This window comes from Fundulus heteroclitus, chromosome 18, assembly GCF_011125445.2.
Source record: "Fundulus heteroclitus isolate FHET01 chromosome 18, MU-UCD_Fhet_4.1, whole genome shotgun sequence".
NCBI lineage: Eukaryota > Metazoa > Chordata > Actinopteri > Cyprinodontiformes > Fundulidae > Fundulus > Fundulus heteroclitus.
In genome coordinates this window covers 25,315,354-25,332,753 of record NC_046378.1, presented here as the reverse complement: position 1 = coordinate 25,332,753, position 17,400 = coordinate 25,315,354, and the positions used below count along the sequence as shown (strand labels likewise).

At 40.2% G+C, this 17,400-nt stretch overlaps 2 protein-coding genes across 2 annotated transcripts; one reads left to right on the top strand and one right to left on the bottom strand.

Moving 5' to 3' along the window:
- Positions 1-1,899: 1,899 nt before the first annotated feature.
- Positions 1,900-8,845, top strand: LOC105920880 (extracellular calcium-sensing receptor-like). The gene is made up of 8 exons (XM_036150268.1): positions 1,900-2,021; positions 2,415-2,709; positions 2,796-3,085; positions 3,257-3,552; positions 7,029-7,234; positions 7,386-7,607; positions 7,693-7,816; positions 7,941-8,845. The coding sequence occupies exons 1-8, from the start codon at positions 1,915-1,917 to the stop codon at positions 8,843-8,845; spliced, it is 2,445 nt and encodes an 814-aa protein (XP_036006161.1). The 5' UTR covers positions 1,900-1,914.
- A 6,427-nt stretch (positions 8,846-15,272) lies between these two features.
- On the bottom strand, positions 15,273-17,319 carry LOC118566773 (extracellular calcium-sensing receptor-like). The gene is made up of 4 exons (XM_036150162.1): positions 17,290-17,319; positions 16,490-16,717; positions 16,286-16,409; positions 15,273-16,191 (listed from the first exon to the last, which is right to left on the bottom strand). The coding sequence occupies exons 1-4, from the start codon at positions 17,317-17,319 to the stop codon at positions 15,284-15,286; spliced, it is 1,290 nt and encodes a 429-aa protein (XP_036006055.1). The 3' UTR covers positions 15,273-15,283.
- Between the last annotated feature and the right edge of the window lie 81 nt (positions 17,320-17,400).

The window sequence follows — 17,400 nt, the reverse complement described above, 5'->3', positions numbered from 1 at the left end:
GAATGTCCAATGTCAAACCAACTTCACCGCGGTCTGCACTCGGCCTATAAACGACACTACAGCCACCAACTACGCACCTAGAAGGCATTTTATTGTGGACTTAGTTCGGCGATTTTTTTTTTTTTAAAGCGCTTGCTCAAAGTAGACGTGGATTAGCAGATTTGGTGTGTTAAAGAAGATACTGGAAAACATGCATATATATCCTTGTTCGCCATACTGGTTGTACAATGTAAACAATGTGTGTTTCTATGCAAGTTCGCTTCGCGCATTCTTTGTGTTCTTGAACTGACGTCACACGTCGGAAATGGCCGATCGTAAACGGAGGCAGCACTCAAACGCGGAATACCATAATCGGTGTAAAAAATGCGCAATATTTCATATTTAAACTTAATTTGAACACTTTTGATACATGAATATTCAAAGTTTACCTTGTTCTGAAAGTTATTCAATGGTTTTCAGGATTTTTTTTCAGTCCAAGAGTTAGACTTTAAGGGGTCCTGTCACGATGTAATGGGAAATGGACTGAACATATAGTGCTCTTCCAGTCATACTGACCACTCAAAGCACTGTACACTAGAGTCACACATTCATACAATTGATATGCAGCTCGGTAGGCAACTTGAGGTTAAGTGCCTTGCCCAGGGGTACGTCGACATGTGACAATGGGAAGCTGGAATTAAACCCACAAGCTTGTGATTGCAACCCTACAGTTGCCCAATGTGTAGATGTTGTGTTTTTATTTTCATTCTGTCAGATTTTCCCTGTGTTTCCTCCCTGTCTACCCCTAAGGTTAAGCTGATCCTCTTCACCTGTCTTTCCTCAATTAGCCCTATGGCACTCACCTGTGTTCCCCACTATTTAATCTCCTGCTGGTCATTGCTTCTTTATTGGTTCCTTCATAATGCTTCCTGTGGCTTGTCTCTCTGCTCCAGTTTTCTACTCCTTCTGTGTCCTGCCATCCTCATGTACCTTTGTAACTTAATTTGTGTAAAGGAAGCTAATAATAATAATAATAATAATAATAATAATAATAATAATAATAATAATAATATAAAGAAATTTATCAAAGAGTGCCTTTATGAGCAGTCAAGGACACTGTACAAATTAAGCTGCATAATATTAAAGCCAGATAAAAATTATGATTATCATTAAAAGTTGCAATGAACAGGCAATCACAGAGAGCAAGCATTATTAAACAAATGGGTAACATGTGGCTTCTGTCTGTGTCTTGGTCCAGTAAAAACCTCACACACTGATGACGGTTTCTAATCAGAGGTAAACCATTCATAACTTAAAAGATCAAACTGAGATCTGACAGCAGTATAAATTATTTTGGCCATAACTTTTATTGTTTATTCTATTCAGTTCTAAGTGTCTACAATATTAATTGAAAATAAAAATATCTACTATATAATTTGCTTCTGGTTCAAATGCAAGTTTCCAAAGTAAAAATTTAATTCCAGTAAGATTAAAACCCTACAGTGCAAGTTTATTCACTAAAGAAAGATCAAATGCATAAGTAAAACTGCAAGAGTTAAATGTTTTATGAGCAAAAAGGGTGTTATACAAGTGAGATTTGTTTGCTCATTTAGAATGAAAGAGATAAAACAACAATTATGCAGTAAATAAAAATTCATGAATGGTAAGAACAAATCAGACCACAAGGTGACGTCATCTCTATGATGCAATGCTGATGTTTTGTAATAGAGTTATCCTATATGAACCAGTAAAAGCACTCACACTCAGCTTTAGATTTAAGGGATGGAGGTCTCATTTCTTCTCAGTGGCTTGAGAATGGCTCTGTGTCTACTTATTGTTTTAGTTGTTGCTTTTACTGGGTCAAAGGGGATAGAAGATCGGGTTTTACCAGTAAAATGTGCCCTACAGAGTACAGCTCATTTACCTGCATTCTCAATGGATGGGGAGTACATTATTGGCGGCGTTTTTTCCATCCACTACAAGGAGCTCACAAAGATTCATAACTACACAACTGCACCTGAGCCGACCACCTGCACAGGAAGGTTGGTAAGAGGGAGAAGTGTTGGGAAACGGAGAGTGTCAGAATGAAGTCAGGTTTTCATTTATATGGTGTAGAGCTGTGCTGTAGAGGGCAATGATTTATATAAGAACATTCTTAGTAATTAGTTACATCAAAATTTATTTCAACAGTGCAAAGTTCAGCTTGCTGACAGATATTGAAAAGGTTTTGATCCTATACACTTGATAATTTGTAAACCACATTGTACACTGACTATCTCACCTTTGTTTTAATTTGTCTTTATGATTATGGATTATTTATCAACACAATATGAATAATTTTCCTTGTTTGTTTTCCAAATGTAATCTTGTTAATGGAAATGTGTACTGATAATACATATATAAATCATTAAAATGTTGTAAATGTCCATGTGGAGTATCAACAGCCGTGAACTGCGCTTCTGTCGTGCAATGATCTTTGCAATCGAGGAGATCAACAACAGCACGGAGCTGCTGCCTGGGATTAAACTTGGCTATAAGATATACGACTCGTGTGCCTCTGTGTCCATGGCCATGCATGTTGCATTTCAGCTTTCAAACGGGCAAGACCCTGTATTTCACACAGGCAATAATTGTTCACAAGTAGGTATGGTAATGGGCGTAATTGGTGACTCTGGGTCCACACAATCTATCAGCATGTCACGCATCTTTGGACCGTTCAGCATTCCTCTGGTAAATAGTCAAAATGTATTATGCACTGTAATGACTCTGTTTTTCTATATCTCTGGTAATACAGGTCAGTTTTTTTCTTTTTTTAGGTGAGCCACTTTGCCACTTGTGCCTGTCTGTCAGATAAAGAGCAGTACCCAACATTTTTCAGAACAATTCCCAGTGACCATTATCAAGCTGATGCGATGGCCAAACTGGTGAAACACTTTGGTTGGACTTGGATAGGAGCTGTCCACTCTGACTCAGATTATGGAAGAAATGGCATGGCATCTTTTCTGGAAGCAGCACACAGAGAAGGGATCTGCGTAGAATACATTGAATCCTTCCATCGGACTGACCCAAAGAGCAAGATACAAAGAGTAGCTGATGTTATCCGCAGGTTTATGCATTTTTTGTCTCGTTCATGTGCTTTGTTGGGATGCAGACCCGTTTTTTTAGCTATTTTAAAAAAAAGCTCATTAATATTAAAATATTATTTTTGTCTAAAACAAATTAGAAAGCAATGGAAACATGTATGTATTTTACATTGTAAAATCTATTATCTCTACAGGTCAACAGCAATTGCTGTAGTGGCATTCATGTCCGATGGTGATATAAAATTCCTCTTTGAAGAGCTGGATCAACATCGTCCTCCATCTCGTCAGTGGATTGGAAGTGAGGGCTGGGTAACAGACCCTCAACTAATGAGATTCAGTTTCTGTGCAGGGGCAATTGGAGTTGCCATTCAGCAATCCTTCATCCCCGGCTTTAGAGACTTCCTTCTGGATCTTTCTCCCTCTGAAGTGGCTGCCTCCACAGTGCTGATGGAGTTCTGGGAGGATGCATTCAACTGCAGCTTGACAAAAAGTAGGAAGGCGATGTTTGATTTAGATTTTTTAAATAATCCTGATTAAAAAGTTCCAACCAGATCAAACCATCTAGCAGAAAAAAGAACTGACAAAAGTAGTGCAATTTCTAGCTCTTTCAAAAAGATTAATATACAATGCTTCTTTTGTTTGAAGTTTGAAGTTCTTTTGATGATGTCACCAAACATCATCTCACATCATTGAGTTGGAGTGTTAACACTAGCATTACCAGGGTTTTCGACCTCCTCCCTGAAGTCCTGAAAGAGGGTCAAAAGACCCTGAGTCCAAACTGACGACTCTGGTGGCTCAAATTAGCATCCCTTGTTCAATTGTAAATAGGGCCATTGCCTGAGGAATCAGCAAGGGGGGAGGAGAGCCGAACTCACAAAAGCTTTCCGCACTTCTGTACTGTCAGGCCAGAAGGTACGTGTGAATAGTCCATGTTGGGGGGGGGGAGATCTATGATGGAGGCAGCTCTACAGTAGAAAACTAACCAAATTAGCAACACGGGTTGGCATTCAAAGTTACTGCAGGACTATCATTGGATGGGGTTAAATAATAATAATAAAAAAAAGACACATTTTACTGTAGGCAACCCGTGTTTACCTTACAAGTTTTCCTTGAAAATTAAGGAGCTGTTTGCTGATTTCATACATCAGAACACCCAAGAAAACAACTTTTATTTCATTAGATTATAATTGCACTGCATTTAACAAGGTCCCCTTTTTTTACTCTGACCAGTTTCCCCGTATCTAGTGAATATAGCATCCCCCAAAGAATAAAAGCAACCAACACTATCACTTTACAACTATTACCCTGCAGTGTGGATAAAACTAAATACTATAATAATAAACAATTGTTTGTTATTAGCAAAGTGCAGCATTTTTGGGATACAAAATCTCTAAAACCAAGTGTGTATGGTTTATTATGTATGTATGTTATATTATAAATCAACTAGCTGCTTGGGAGTCAGGGTAGAAAAATAAGCCTACTCTGTGCTACCATAGCAAACAAGGTAGTTCTGAAAATTATTTTAAAGAAGGAGATGTTTGTCTGAGTGATACCCTGTCAGTTTAGGCTGATGACCATGTCCTGGTCATGTCTAAGTATGCCCCTCTCTTTCCGATTTCAATCGAACAATAACAAGCTTATTGTTTCAATCGAACAGTAAGTTTTGTGTTGACTAGAATTTAGTAATTAAGCAATTTTTTTTAATCTAGGATTGTCAGGCCCTGAATACAAATGCAGTCCACACTTTTTCAGATTTGCCTTTGAAAACCACTTTTTAAACCACAGATCCTTTTCTATTCACATTACAATTATGCACTAATTTGTACGAGTCAATGTCATAAAATACCAATGAAATACACTGATGTTTGTAATCATAATTTAACAAAATGCAAAACAGTTCAAGTAGTACGAATACCAAATTGTCCAAATTGCCATTGCCTCTTATACCTTTGTATATTTCTCATGCTGGAATTTCAGTCCTCTTGACTTAGACACAAATACTTCTGGTCATTGCTCACAGCTGTACCTGGCAGTTAGTAGGGAGTTAAGCTTCCCCCTTCCTTTGGTGCACCAGTAATGGCCTTATTTACAGAACAAAAGCACCGGTTCACAACTGCTTATAGGATGCTAATTAAAATCCTTCAGGTCAGTCGACCCGTCTCTGGGCTCCAAAGGTAGAAATGTTAAATGACCCTTCTCTGGTAATTCTAGTGTTAAAACAATGTTGATGTAATATAGGTCGCGTAACCGTAAACAAATACATATGGGACATTTTTGGTACAGCTCTTTCAGTTCAACACGCTCATGTACCAAATAAATACATTGCTGTTTCAAAGCTTAACACTGGGATAATTTTTATGTGTAGACCTAAGTGCATAGAGCTACGGCCAGTTGTTAATGTTTGAAGTGGCATCACCAAAACGATCTGTGTTGATTCTCAACTAAGATTAAGGCTGGGCTCACACTGAACACACAGATATCATTGAAATATCAGACCAAATCATTGAAATCAGTGTGTACCCTCACATCAGCCACTTGTGGGTGCGGTAATAGCGGTTGTGATGCGCTACAAAATGATTCCACAAGAAGGAAGCTTGTCCGGAAACCACAGTAGCCCCCGGATCAAGTTCCTGAATTTCACAAGCCAATTATAAAACAGTTGGGGTGCAAGACAGGAGAAAGTTCGGGGGAATTTGAGAATAAAATTACCCAACCAACTTACGCTAACATGATTAAACAAAACGGCAAAACAGAAACATCAGGAAACAGAGGGGCTATTGGAGCATGAAACAGTTTATTCATGAGCATGGATAACAAGTTTAGCCATAGAAGACGAAAGCCATAGCTGTTTTTAATAATTTATGAAGGACAATAACAGAAAGGACCTCTGTTCTTGAGAGCACCCTTTTGGCAACTGGAGCCACAGATGGCTACTGTTTTCCTAGAGACAGTGTGAGTGGGCATTTTGGGAAAAGTGTGATATGAATATTATTCTGAAGTCACTATGGCCTCACGCCACTCGGACATGTGAGCACGGGCCTGCTGATTGCAAGGCCAAATGCTGCGCAGCTACTGTGTGGGATATTGATTGTATAGGATAGACTTTCTTTGTTATGTCTCATGCCAAGGCCACTATTGAGTATTAGGGAGAGCCGAAAGCGAGGAGGGGCAGAAACAGCAACACTGGATCAGCATACCCACACATAACCTACACTCTAGTCAGTATGAGCCCAGGGTAAAGTCTGATTTTTAAGGAACATAAAGGTTCCTTATTTAAACATAGTGACAATGGGGAAAGAACTGAGGCTTTGTCAATTTTTTAGCACTTAATTACTCACTAGAAGCAAATTTATACTAGATGTAAGCACCGTCGGTGTACTGGATGAAGATTATCTTATATCTGGTGCCCGTGGAAGCGTTCACCAAGTGTAAAATGCTGTACAGCATTAGACATGTAAGCAGGTTTCCGTTTAGGAGAGGGGATATCCCAAGTGCTGAAGTTTTAAGGTGCACTGAGGCATAACTTATACACTGGATTGTCTATATCAAAAGAACTCCAAAGTGATTTTTTTTTTTCTTTATTGTCAACCATCTTTTTTTTTAATGGAAAACGAACTTCATAACAACTTTTACAATTTCAGGTGGTTTTATTGTTGCATAATGTATCCAGGTCAACCTGCTTATCCTTTCTTAATAGAAAATAATCTGAATTCAGTGCTACAAGCTCTTGTTTTAAGTTTTTGTAAAAGATAATAAAATCAAATAGATTTTAGAAATGATTTGTTCACTGCTTAATGCAACACAAATGGTTTGTTTCTCTTGATTGAAATATACCGAAAACGTACCGAACAGTAAATTTAGAAACGAGGTATATACTGAACCATAATTTCTCTGTGCCTTTAGACTCTCAATGATTATATGGTATGAAAGTATGACACCACCTTAGTTTTCTTTGCTTATTTTTAGCTACATCAGCAAAAAAGAAGTTGTGTGATGGAACTGAAGACCTAAAGACACTTAAGATCCCATATACTGAAACGTCTAAATTCAGAGTTGCTAACATGGTGTACAAGGCTGTATATGCCATAGCATATGCTATTCACAATGCACTGTGTCAAAAAAATAACTTCACAACTTACTGTAAAACTCAACCTGGGTTAGCATTACATCAGGTGAGTTTAAGTTAATACAATTAGATAACAGTGAAATAATAGCAATAATTGTGTTTTCTCTGACATCAATATCTAATGTCTGATCCCAGGTCAGTGTTGTTGCATTTCTATTTGCTCCCAATTAACCTTTTTATCATTTACATATGTGCAGGTTTTGTCTGAGCTAAAGAAAGTCAATTTTACCCAAAATGGTTACCATATATCTTTTGATGCTTATGGAGACCCTGTGGCTGCTTACGAGGTTGTCAATTGGCAGAAAAGTGAGAGTGGTGTAATTGAGCTGGTAACCGTGGGGTACTACGATGCATCACTGCCAAAGGGCCAGGAGTTTCGTATTAACAGGAAGTTGACCTGGGTGGATGGAAACACGGAAGTAATGAAAATGATGCAACATAGCTTAGCTACTTGAAAACAGCTGTCCTGTGTGTATTTATTTCTATTTTCCATTTCTATTTCAGGTACCAGTTTCAGTATGCTCTGAGAGTTGTCGTCCAGGGACTCGTAAAGTGTTGCAGAAAGGAAAACCCATCTGCTGCTATGATTGTATGCCATGTCCTGAAGGAGAGATCAGTAATATGACAGGTGAACCTGTTTTATATTTATTTATAGCAATATATATATATATATATATATATATATATATATATATATATATATGATATCAATTAGTTTAAATACTAACAACCCTTTATGACTTCATTTTTAGATTCTCTTGATTGCATCCCATGCCCAAGAGAATTCTGGCCTAACTCAAACAGAGATGCTTGTTTTCTCAAACCTGTGGAGTTTCTTTCCTTCAATGAAGTACTGGGAATTATTCTCGAAGTATTCTCTGTCGGTGGGGCCTGTCTTGCCATCATAACAGGAATGGTTTTCTTTTATCACAGAACAACTCCAATTGTCAGAGCCAACAACTCTGAATTGAGTTTCCTACTACTCTTCTCTCTCACTCTGTGTTTCTTATGTTCATTAACATTCATCGGAGCACCTTCAAACTGGTCCTGCATGCTGCGACACACAGCTTTTGGCATCACTTTTGTCCTCTGCATCTCCTGTGTTCTTGGTAAAACTATTGTGGTTTTAATGGCATTCAAAGCTACACTTCCAGGTAGTAATGCCATGAAATGGTTTGGTCCCCCGCAACAAAGAATGACTGTGGTGTCTGTCACTTTTATTCAAGTTATTATATGTACTGTATGGTTGGTTGTGAGTCCTCCCTTCCCAGTGAAAAATGCAACCACATACAAGGAGAAGATCATCCTGGAATGTGCATTAGGCTCTGCTGTTGGCTTCTGGGCTGTGCTCGGCTACATCGGCCTGTTGGCTGTTTTTTGCTTTGTGTTAGCTGTTTTAGCTCGGAAATTACCTGGTAATTTTAATGAAGCCAAACTGATAACATTCAGTATGTTGATATTCTGTGCAGTCTGGATCACCTTCATCCCAGCATATGTCAGCTCTCCAGGGAAATTTAGCGTGGCTGTGGAGATATTTGCCATTCTGGCTTCCAGTTTTGGTCTGATACTGTGTATATTTGCTCCAAAGTGTTTTATCATTTTGTTTCAACCAGAGAAGAACACTAAGAAATTTTTAATGGGCAAAAACCAAACATAAAATGTACGGAAAGTATTGAAGTCCACATTAAAAGCTATGATGCAATAAATAATACTGGAAAGTTAAAACTGCTAATGCGCAGAAAATACTTCGAATTGTTCTGTTTGTTTATTTTTTACAAATTTTCTTTAAAAACAATTGCATTCAAAATTAAACAAGCAAATAAAATTTAAATCTAGAATGTATTTTTATGAGTTTGGTCATCACTCTACTCTGCTGGCGTAATTATTTTTGCTTTTCTGATTTTTGGCTTGCCATGCTCACCATCCTAAATCTTCTGCCGATGTCTCAAACCTCTGGAGGAAGGAATCTACCTCTGTTAGTAAGTGAGGCTTCTGCTCACTTGCTCACAGACACCGCATGTGGACCTGCCCAAAGCTGTGAAAACACATAAATCAGCAAGCGGACTGTCTTGACGAAGGAGAGGCAGATGGGGTGCAGTGTGGTGAAGGCTCCGCTGACGAGGTTGTCAGCCTCCATTGCCATATGTCATTCCATGCAACTTACAGTCTCTGATGTGTAAGATAGATGAGCTCCAGCCTTACAGCGAGCGTATGTTCTGAATGTCGAGAGCTGAGCATGATGGTGGTCACAGAGACCAGGCTCAACATGGATGCACCTGCATATTTGTTATATTTTAACAGTTGTAAATTGGAGTCATCCTTCCTTGGTTATGAATAACTGATCAAACAATCAATCAATCAGATTTATTTCTATAGCACATTTTAAAAAGTGGACAAAGTGATGTACATGTACAGAAGTTAAAAACATACAAAACATAGACACACACAACATCCATCAAAAGCTAAAAAACAGGTTTACAGCAATAAATGATAAGATCACAGTGTATTAAAAGCCAGGAAATAAAAGTGTGTTTTTAAAAGAGATTCAAAACAGTAAAGGAGGTCTGGCTGATACTCAAGGGTAAATTATTCCATAACTTATGAGTAGCAACAACAAATGCTCTGTCACGTCTGAACATCAGCCCATTGCAAGTTCAGGGTGATCGTCGTTGGGGGATTTGGCAGAATGAGATATGGTGGGATCTTGGTCAACTCCACCTTTGGTCAGGCTCTGTGTGACGGCACACTAAAACTGCCTCCTGATCAACTTCTCACTGGACCTGACCACAGAGGATCCCAGTTCCATGTCATTATGGTAGATGAAGCATCCCCACTGCGCAGCAATTTGATGTGGCCCAAATCGTGACCATAGATGAGGGGTGGAACGTAGATGGACCGGTAAATCGAGAGCTTCGCCTTTTGACTCAGCTCTCTCTTCACCACAATGGATCGGTACAGTGCCCGCTTCACAGCAGATGCCGCACCAAGCCGCCTGTCGTGTTGGTGGGATTAAGGAGGTCTTCGAAGTATTCCACCCACCGACGCACGACGTCCCGAGTCGAGGTCAGCAGCACACCACCCCCACTGTAAACAGTGTTGGTACTGCACTGCTTCCCCCTCCTGAGACGCCGGATGGTGGACCAGAATCACTTCAAAGCTGTACGGAAGTCTTTCTCCATGGCCTCTCCAAACTCCTCCCACACCTGAGTTTTTGCCTCGGCGACCAACTGAGCCGCCCACCGCTTCGACTGCCGCTACACATCAGCTGCTTCCGGAGTCCCACAGGCCAATAAAGTCCGGTAGGACTCCTTCTTCAGCTTGACGGCTTCCCTCACTGCTGGTGTCCACCAGTGTATTCAAGGGTTGCCGCCGCGACATGCACCGACAATCTTGCAGCCACAGCTCAGAATAGCCGCCTCAACAATAGAGGCGCGGAACATGGTCCACTCGGACTCAATGTCCCCCGCCTCCCTCGGGACGTGTTCAAAGCTCTTCCGGAGGTGGGAGTTAAAGCTCCGTCTCACAGGGGACTCTGCCAGATGTTCCCAGCAAAGCCTCATAATACGTTTAGGCCTGCCAGGTCTGACCGGCTTCCTCACCCACCATCGGAGCCAACTCACCACCAGGAAGTGGTCGGTGGAGAGCTCCACCCCTCTCTTCACCCGAGTGTCCAAGACATGCGGCCGCAGTTCAGATGAAACGACAACAAAGTCGATCATCGAACTGCAGCCCAGGGTGTCCTGGTGCAAAGAGCACATATGGACACCCTTATGCCTTGAACATGGTGTTTGTGATGGAGAATCCATGATGAGCACAGAAGTCCAACAACAGAACACCACTCGAGTTCAGATCAGGTGGGACCACTCCTCCCAACCACGCCCTCTAGGTCTCACTGTCATTGCCTACGTGAGCGTTGAAGTCCCCCAGCAAAACGAGGGAGTACCAAGGAGGGGCAATCTGAACTGCTGTTTGGCGCATAAGCACAAACAACAGTCAGAACCCGTCCCCCCACACGTATGCAGAGGGAGGCCACCCTCTTTTTCACCTTGGTGAACCCCAACGTGCAGGCACCGAGATGAGGGGCAACAAGTATGCCCACCCCAGCTCAGCGCCTCTCACCAGGGGCAACTCCAGAGTGGAAGAATGTCCAGCCCCTCTCAAGGACACTGGTTCCAGAGCCATGCGTCGAGGTGAGTCCGAATATCTCTAGTCAGAATCTCTCAACCTCGCCCACTAGCTCCGGCTCCTTCCCCACCAGAGAGGTGATATTCCACGTTCCAAGAGCCAGCTTCTGCAGCCGATCGGAACACCAAGGTCCCCGCCCTCTACTGCATTTTTATCAGCACTAATCATTTATAGCATACACTTTATATACACTACACTATGACTGTATGTGATCAACATCTGATATGTTTATTTTCACATGAAATGGTGGTTTATGGTGGCAATATAATGTCACACAAATAATTTATACCATACAACAAGAAAATGTTATAATCATTTGCCAAATACTAACCTTGCGTTGTGGAGGGTGTCATCTCAGACCCTCATTTTGCAGTGATGTCTGTTTTAGGTGCCTTTGGCTTTTTCCACACACACTCCATGTCGGTCCGCAACACATTTTTCTCAACCCAGATCAGCAAAGCAGCCATATGGTGGAGCTTGTCTCTGCCGATTAGTCACGCACAGTGGGTTCGATACCTCACTTTAACCAAGTATTTCTAGTTTGTCCCTTCGCCAGAGGTTTGAGCCTTGCCTTAATCTTGGTGGATGGCTTACCTAACCCTGATTATTTATTTTCATGTCCTATGATCAATGGGTTTTGTACCTAACCCCAAGGTCAGTTAATTGCATTCCTCACCCTAACTTTATATTTGTACTTTGTCCCCAGGGTTAATCCCTGTTGAGGGACTTATTTTACCCTGATTATATGTCTACCCTGATTATATACACACACATATGTGTATATAATCATATGTGTGTATATATATATATATATATATATATATATATATATATATATATATATATATATATATATATACACACACACAGATAGATAGATAGATAGATAGATAGATAGATAGATAGATAGATAGATAGATAGATAGATAGATAGATAGATAGATAGATAGATAGATAGATAGATAGATAGATAATATATTTTTATATATTAGATATTTCATAACTTGGGAGCTCCCATCACCTTGGCAGATGGGAGCTTTGACAAATGTGCGCCGGCCCGTGCAATTTCTTTGACTCTCCATTTCAACCACCCCATCATTGGATGAGGTGGAGGGACTCATTGAGACAGCTTTAAATGCCTAACATCCAAACTCTGCCAATGCTGTGTTAACTTATGCTTGGTACTTTTATAACTAGCCACCAGCCTGGTGTTAGCATTTGTAACTCTCCAAATCCTTGTTGGTGCAAATTTTGTTTTGATCTCCATTTACATAAATTTTTGCCAGAACATGGCAAATCATCCCTAAATCTAAAATAAACTGGCTAGTAAGACTGACTGACTTCTACCTCTCCTCACTTTTCTTTTACATCAGTGCCTGGATACTACCTTTAATAATACCGTCAGGCAAAATGGTCACACTGATCACTTGGTTAGAGTTTAACCCCTTCTCCACCCTTGGTGATGCCTTACTGAAGAACAAGGAAATTGTGAATAAATTCACCGGCTCCGCCATTGTTGTTTACGATAAGATTTGCCGGCTTGGACCCAGAAATTCACCCGTCATGTCAGACTTAACAACTGGATAGGATATTTTACCTGTGTGTGTGTGTGTGTGTGTGTGTGTGTGTGTGTGTGTGTGTGTGTGTGTGTGTGTGTGTGTTATGAAATGTTTATTTCAGGATCGGGATAGATCGGCAAACACAAATAAGGACTCAAACACTGTTTCTGTTAGAATATAAGGCGCACATTTATTATTCCCCACAGAACACAGCAACACAAAACAGCAAGCACTTTGCAGACACGCAAAGTAGCAAGCACTTAAAGCCTGGCAAGCTTTCAAACAGGCGTGTTGTTCCATCTCTTACCATTGTTAGGACTGGGAAGTCGGTTACTCCGGTTAGAGAGCAATCCACGCGGCTGGGCGTCCATACAACCCACGGACTGACTTCAACGACTGAGGGCAGGTCCCCTCCTTTTTATACCAATAAACAAAGTATCAGATGGGAGGGAGAGTGGCCACTTCTCCCTCCCATCTGAGCTGTTCGTCCCGTTTCAAAACAAAACCGTTCCCAGCATCTTAGCAGTGTGTGAAGCAAAATAATATTGCAAACTCAGATAATGGCGCAAATATAAGCAAAATAAGGAATACAGAATCAGTCTTACCCACAAGACATTGTCATAGGGTCCCACCACAAGTTAAAACAAGTTATAGCAAAATAACACATGTTGTTCTTAGTTTTATGTGAACTCAAAAACAAGTAATATAAGTGAAACAATAAGTTATATAACTGAGCAGGTTTTCCCATAATACATTGTTAAAGAGCAAAAATAATTCTTTAATATATCAGTGTGTGTGTGTGTGTGTGTGTGTGTGTGCCTGTGTGTCATGAAGTCCCATTTCTGAATAACATCTTACAACATTCAGTCTTAGTTTAATCAGTAAAATTACATCATATAATAACTTCTATAAGGTATTCACACCCTTTGAACTTTTTAACATTTGTTTATGTGAAAACCATTAACTTAAATCGACTGTATAGGGATCCTGTGGCAGAGAACAATTTAAAGTTACACATAATCCTAAAGTAAAAGCAAAATTATACATATCTGTTAAATAAAAAAGATGTGATGTGTTTTTGCATTTAGTCCTCTTTACTCTTCAAAAAACATGTAATTGATGTTAAGTGCTGCTAAATGATTGACCACCTCAAGAGATTACCACGGGTTTCCTGGTGGCTGCTATGATTTGTATCACATCTCATCATTCACTGTGAGATTCTCAAGTCATAGGGTATTGTTTTATAAACTATCTCTGCTTAATTAAATATTTCCATTTAAATCCTACAGAGGAAAATGTACTCACTGTGTTTAACCTATCCCTTAGGTTTAACCTAAGGGATAGGTTGTGCTGCCAACAATGAGTGGCACACAGGAAGTAATCTATGGTAAAGGATCTTGCTCAGGGACCCAGAATGATAAACCTAGTCTTGAACTGCCAATCTTTGGAGCTTCTCCAAGACACAAATGCCCACCTCTCTAATCAATAGGACACCACTCCCACAAGCTCTCTCTACAGCTTTAATCCAAACATATCTGCAGTGAGTTCCTTGGTCGGCATAGGACACAGCTCTGGTAGGACAATGTGTCAACTAATCAACAATAGTTGTGCTGGCCTTTATTGATGAGTAGCAAGAAGGACATCACTGCTTAAAGACCAAGTACAGTTTGCTGCATGCAAACATGTAGAACAGAGTGATCTGGTCCGATGGAGACAAAAATATAAATTGGAAAACATCATGTCTGGTGAAAAACTAACACCGCAGATCAGCATACATGGGGGGACCAGCATGATGCTGTGCAGATGATTTTTTTTTCAGTAAATACAAAGAAGCTGGGCAAAGTTGATGTTAAGATGGTCCGACTAAATACAGGACAATCCAGGAAGACAACCCGTTGGAGGCTGCAGAATCCCTGAGAGTGGGGTAATGTTTTGCCTTCCATCAGGACAATGATCCTTAACATGTAGCCGGGCAAAAATGTAATGCCTCAGATTAGTGCTCTCAAACTCAAATCTTCGTGGACTGATTTCCCTTACACACCTGAATAAAACAGCTAAACTACGTCACTAGCATTCAGTCTAGCTCTGCTAATGAGCTCATATTGAAGTCAGGTGTGTTGAAGCAGAGACGCATTAAAAAGTTAAAGGACACCGGCCCTCAAAGACTGGAGTTTGAAATCATTGTCTTTGATCACAGCATAATCATATTTTAGAATCCAGTCAAAGTCCAGATAACAATGTTACGCAACTTTTTTTCACAATAAAATGTACTAAAGTACATTAAAGTCTGGTCATATTGTAGCCAAATGGCAAAGAAGGTTCAAGGGGTACTTTTACCAACCCTATTTATATTAATCTGCTCCTCTTCCCATGATTGCCTTCTTTGTATTTCTTTCTGGTCTCAGCAAAATTATATAACATTTTGGTCCAAACAGTGCCAACAAGAGACCAAAACTGGAGGCCAAAATGGCAAATACCTCCACTGCATCTGCATATTTTCCTGGTGAGCTGACATACGCAGGAACAAAGGCCACCCACACAGCGCAGAAGATCAGCATGCTGAAAGTGATTAGTTTGGCCTCATTAAAGTTGTCAGGAAGATTCCTCGCCAGAAATGCTAACACAAAGCTCAGAATAGCCAATATGCCAATGTATCCGAGTAACACTGAAAAACCAACAATGGATCCGACTACACACTCATAAACTATCTTATCATTGTGGTATTTGGTGTTTTTATGTGGAGAAGGAGAGGAAGAGACGAGCCAAGCAGTGCAGATTGCTGCTTGAACAGAAGTGAGAACTAGAACTGTTCCTCTTTGCTGTGAAACACCAAACCACTTGAGACTGGCTCCCCCTCCTGGCTTGGAGGCTTTGAAAACAGCCAGAACCACCATGGTTTTAACCAGGATGCATGACACACATAGCACAAAGCTGATCCCAAATGCTGCATGTCTCAGCTGACAGGTCCAGAGTCTGGGCCGCCCAATAAACAACAGTGAACACAGGAAGCACAATTTAAGAGAAAGCAACAGGTTGAAACTAAGTTCTGAATTGTTGGCACGTACTATCGGTGTTCTGCGGTGATAAATGAAGACCCCTAGAACAACAGTGCAGATGAATGTGCCCAGCAGTGAGGCTGTTGTCAAACAGATCCCTAAAGGTTCCTCATAGGAGAGGAACTCTGTTTTCTTGGGAACACAGAGATCTCGCTGGGGGCTGGACCAGAAATCCTCTGGACAGCCGAAGCACTCCAAGGAATCTGACAAAAAGAAAGAACAAAGTCAAATCATGCATTCATAAGATAAATAAAGTTGTGAAATAATAATAAAAAAAACTAAAACATGAAAACTCACTACTGTTATTACTGATCGTTCCCTCAGAACAAGGTATGCAGTCAAAACAGCAATCAGGTTCCCCTTTCTTTCTTACCACACGGGTACCTGGAGGACAGTTGTTGCTGCACACTGATTTAGGTGGCTATAGGAGAGACATAAGTACACCTGTCAAATTAAAATGAATTCACAAGTTATAAAAAGGGACAAAAGGAAAGAGATAACCTTTTTGGATTCAAAGTTCCAGAAGATTTTGTCTCCATCAAGTGTGAGCTGTTCACCATTGAATGCGGACATTTTAACCTCTCCAACATTTTGAACTTTCGTTTGTCCATCAGGGAGCCAGAGCCAGTTCATAATGTCATATATTGGTAAAGCATCACCGTTCTCATCAAATGACACTTCATCACCAAATGACGTGGTGAAATTAACCCTTTCCAGGTAATACACAAGCTAATTGAAGACAAAAGAGAATAATTTAAAACATAGATAAATAATCCAATCAGCATAATGTTAGCTGTAAGACTTGTTAAAATGACCATTTGGTAAAAATACACAAAATTGCAATTGAAAAGGATTAGCAACTTATTTGAATGCTGCTGGGGACACTATACTTAATAAATGTAATGTTATTTATTAGAACAAACTACTGGCCTAAATAATTATCGAGCCTATAAGAGAAAAATATAATCTTGTAAAAGTATCAACACCACTAGCGATTTTCAAGCTTTTGTCACCTTAAAATCAAAAACTTCTATTTTTATCACAACTTTCTGTGTTGGAGCAACACAAAATTGTGGTCACACATGGTTTTCAAACTTTTTGATAAACAAAAACCTGAAAGGTGTAAACGCATACTTATTAAACCCACTTTACTCTGATACTCATAAACTGAGCCAGATAAAATCCTGCCTTTATAAATGTGAGTCCTTTCAGCAGCTAACTTCTTTGGGGGTGGCCACAGCCAGTCATTACAACTTGCACATAGACTTGGGAGATATTTTATACCAGATGCCCTTTCTCACAAAACTGGGATTCAAACCCAAGTCCCTCATATCAAAGACGCAGGCACCATCTGAATATATCTAATAGCTAAGGTCTGTTTTGCCACAGTGGAAGTGCATCAGTGGTCGCCA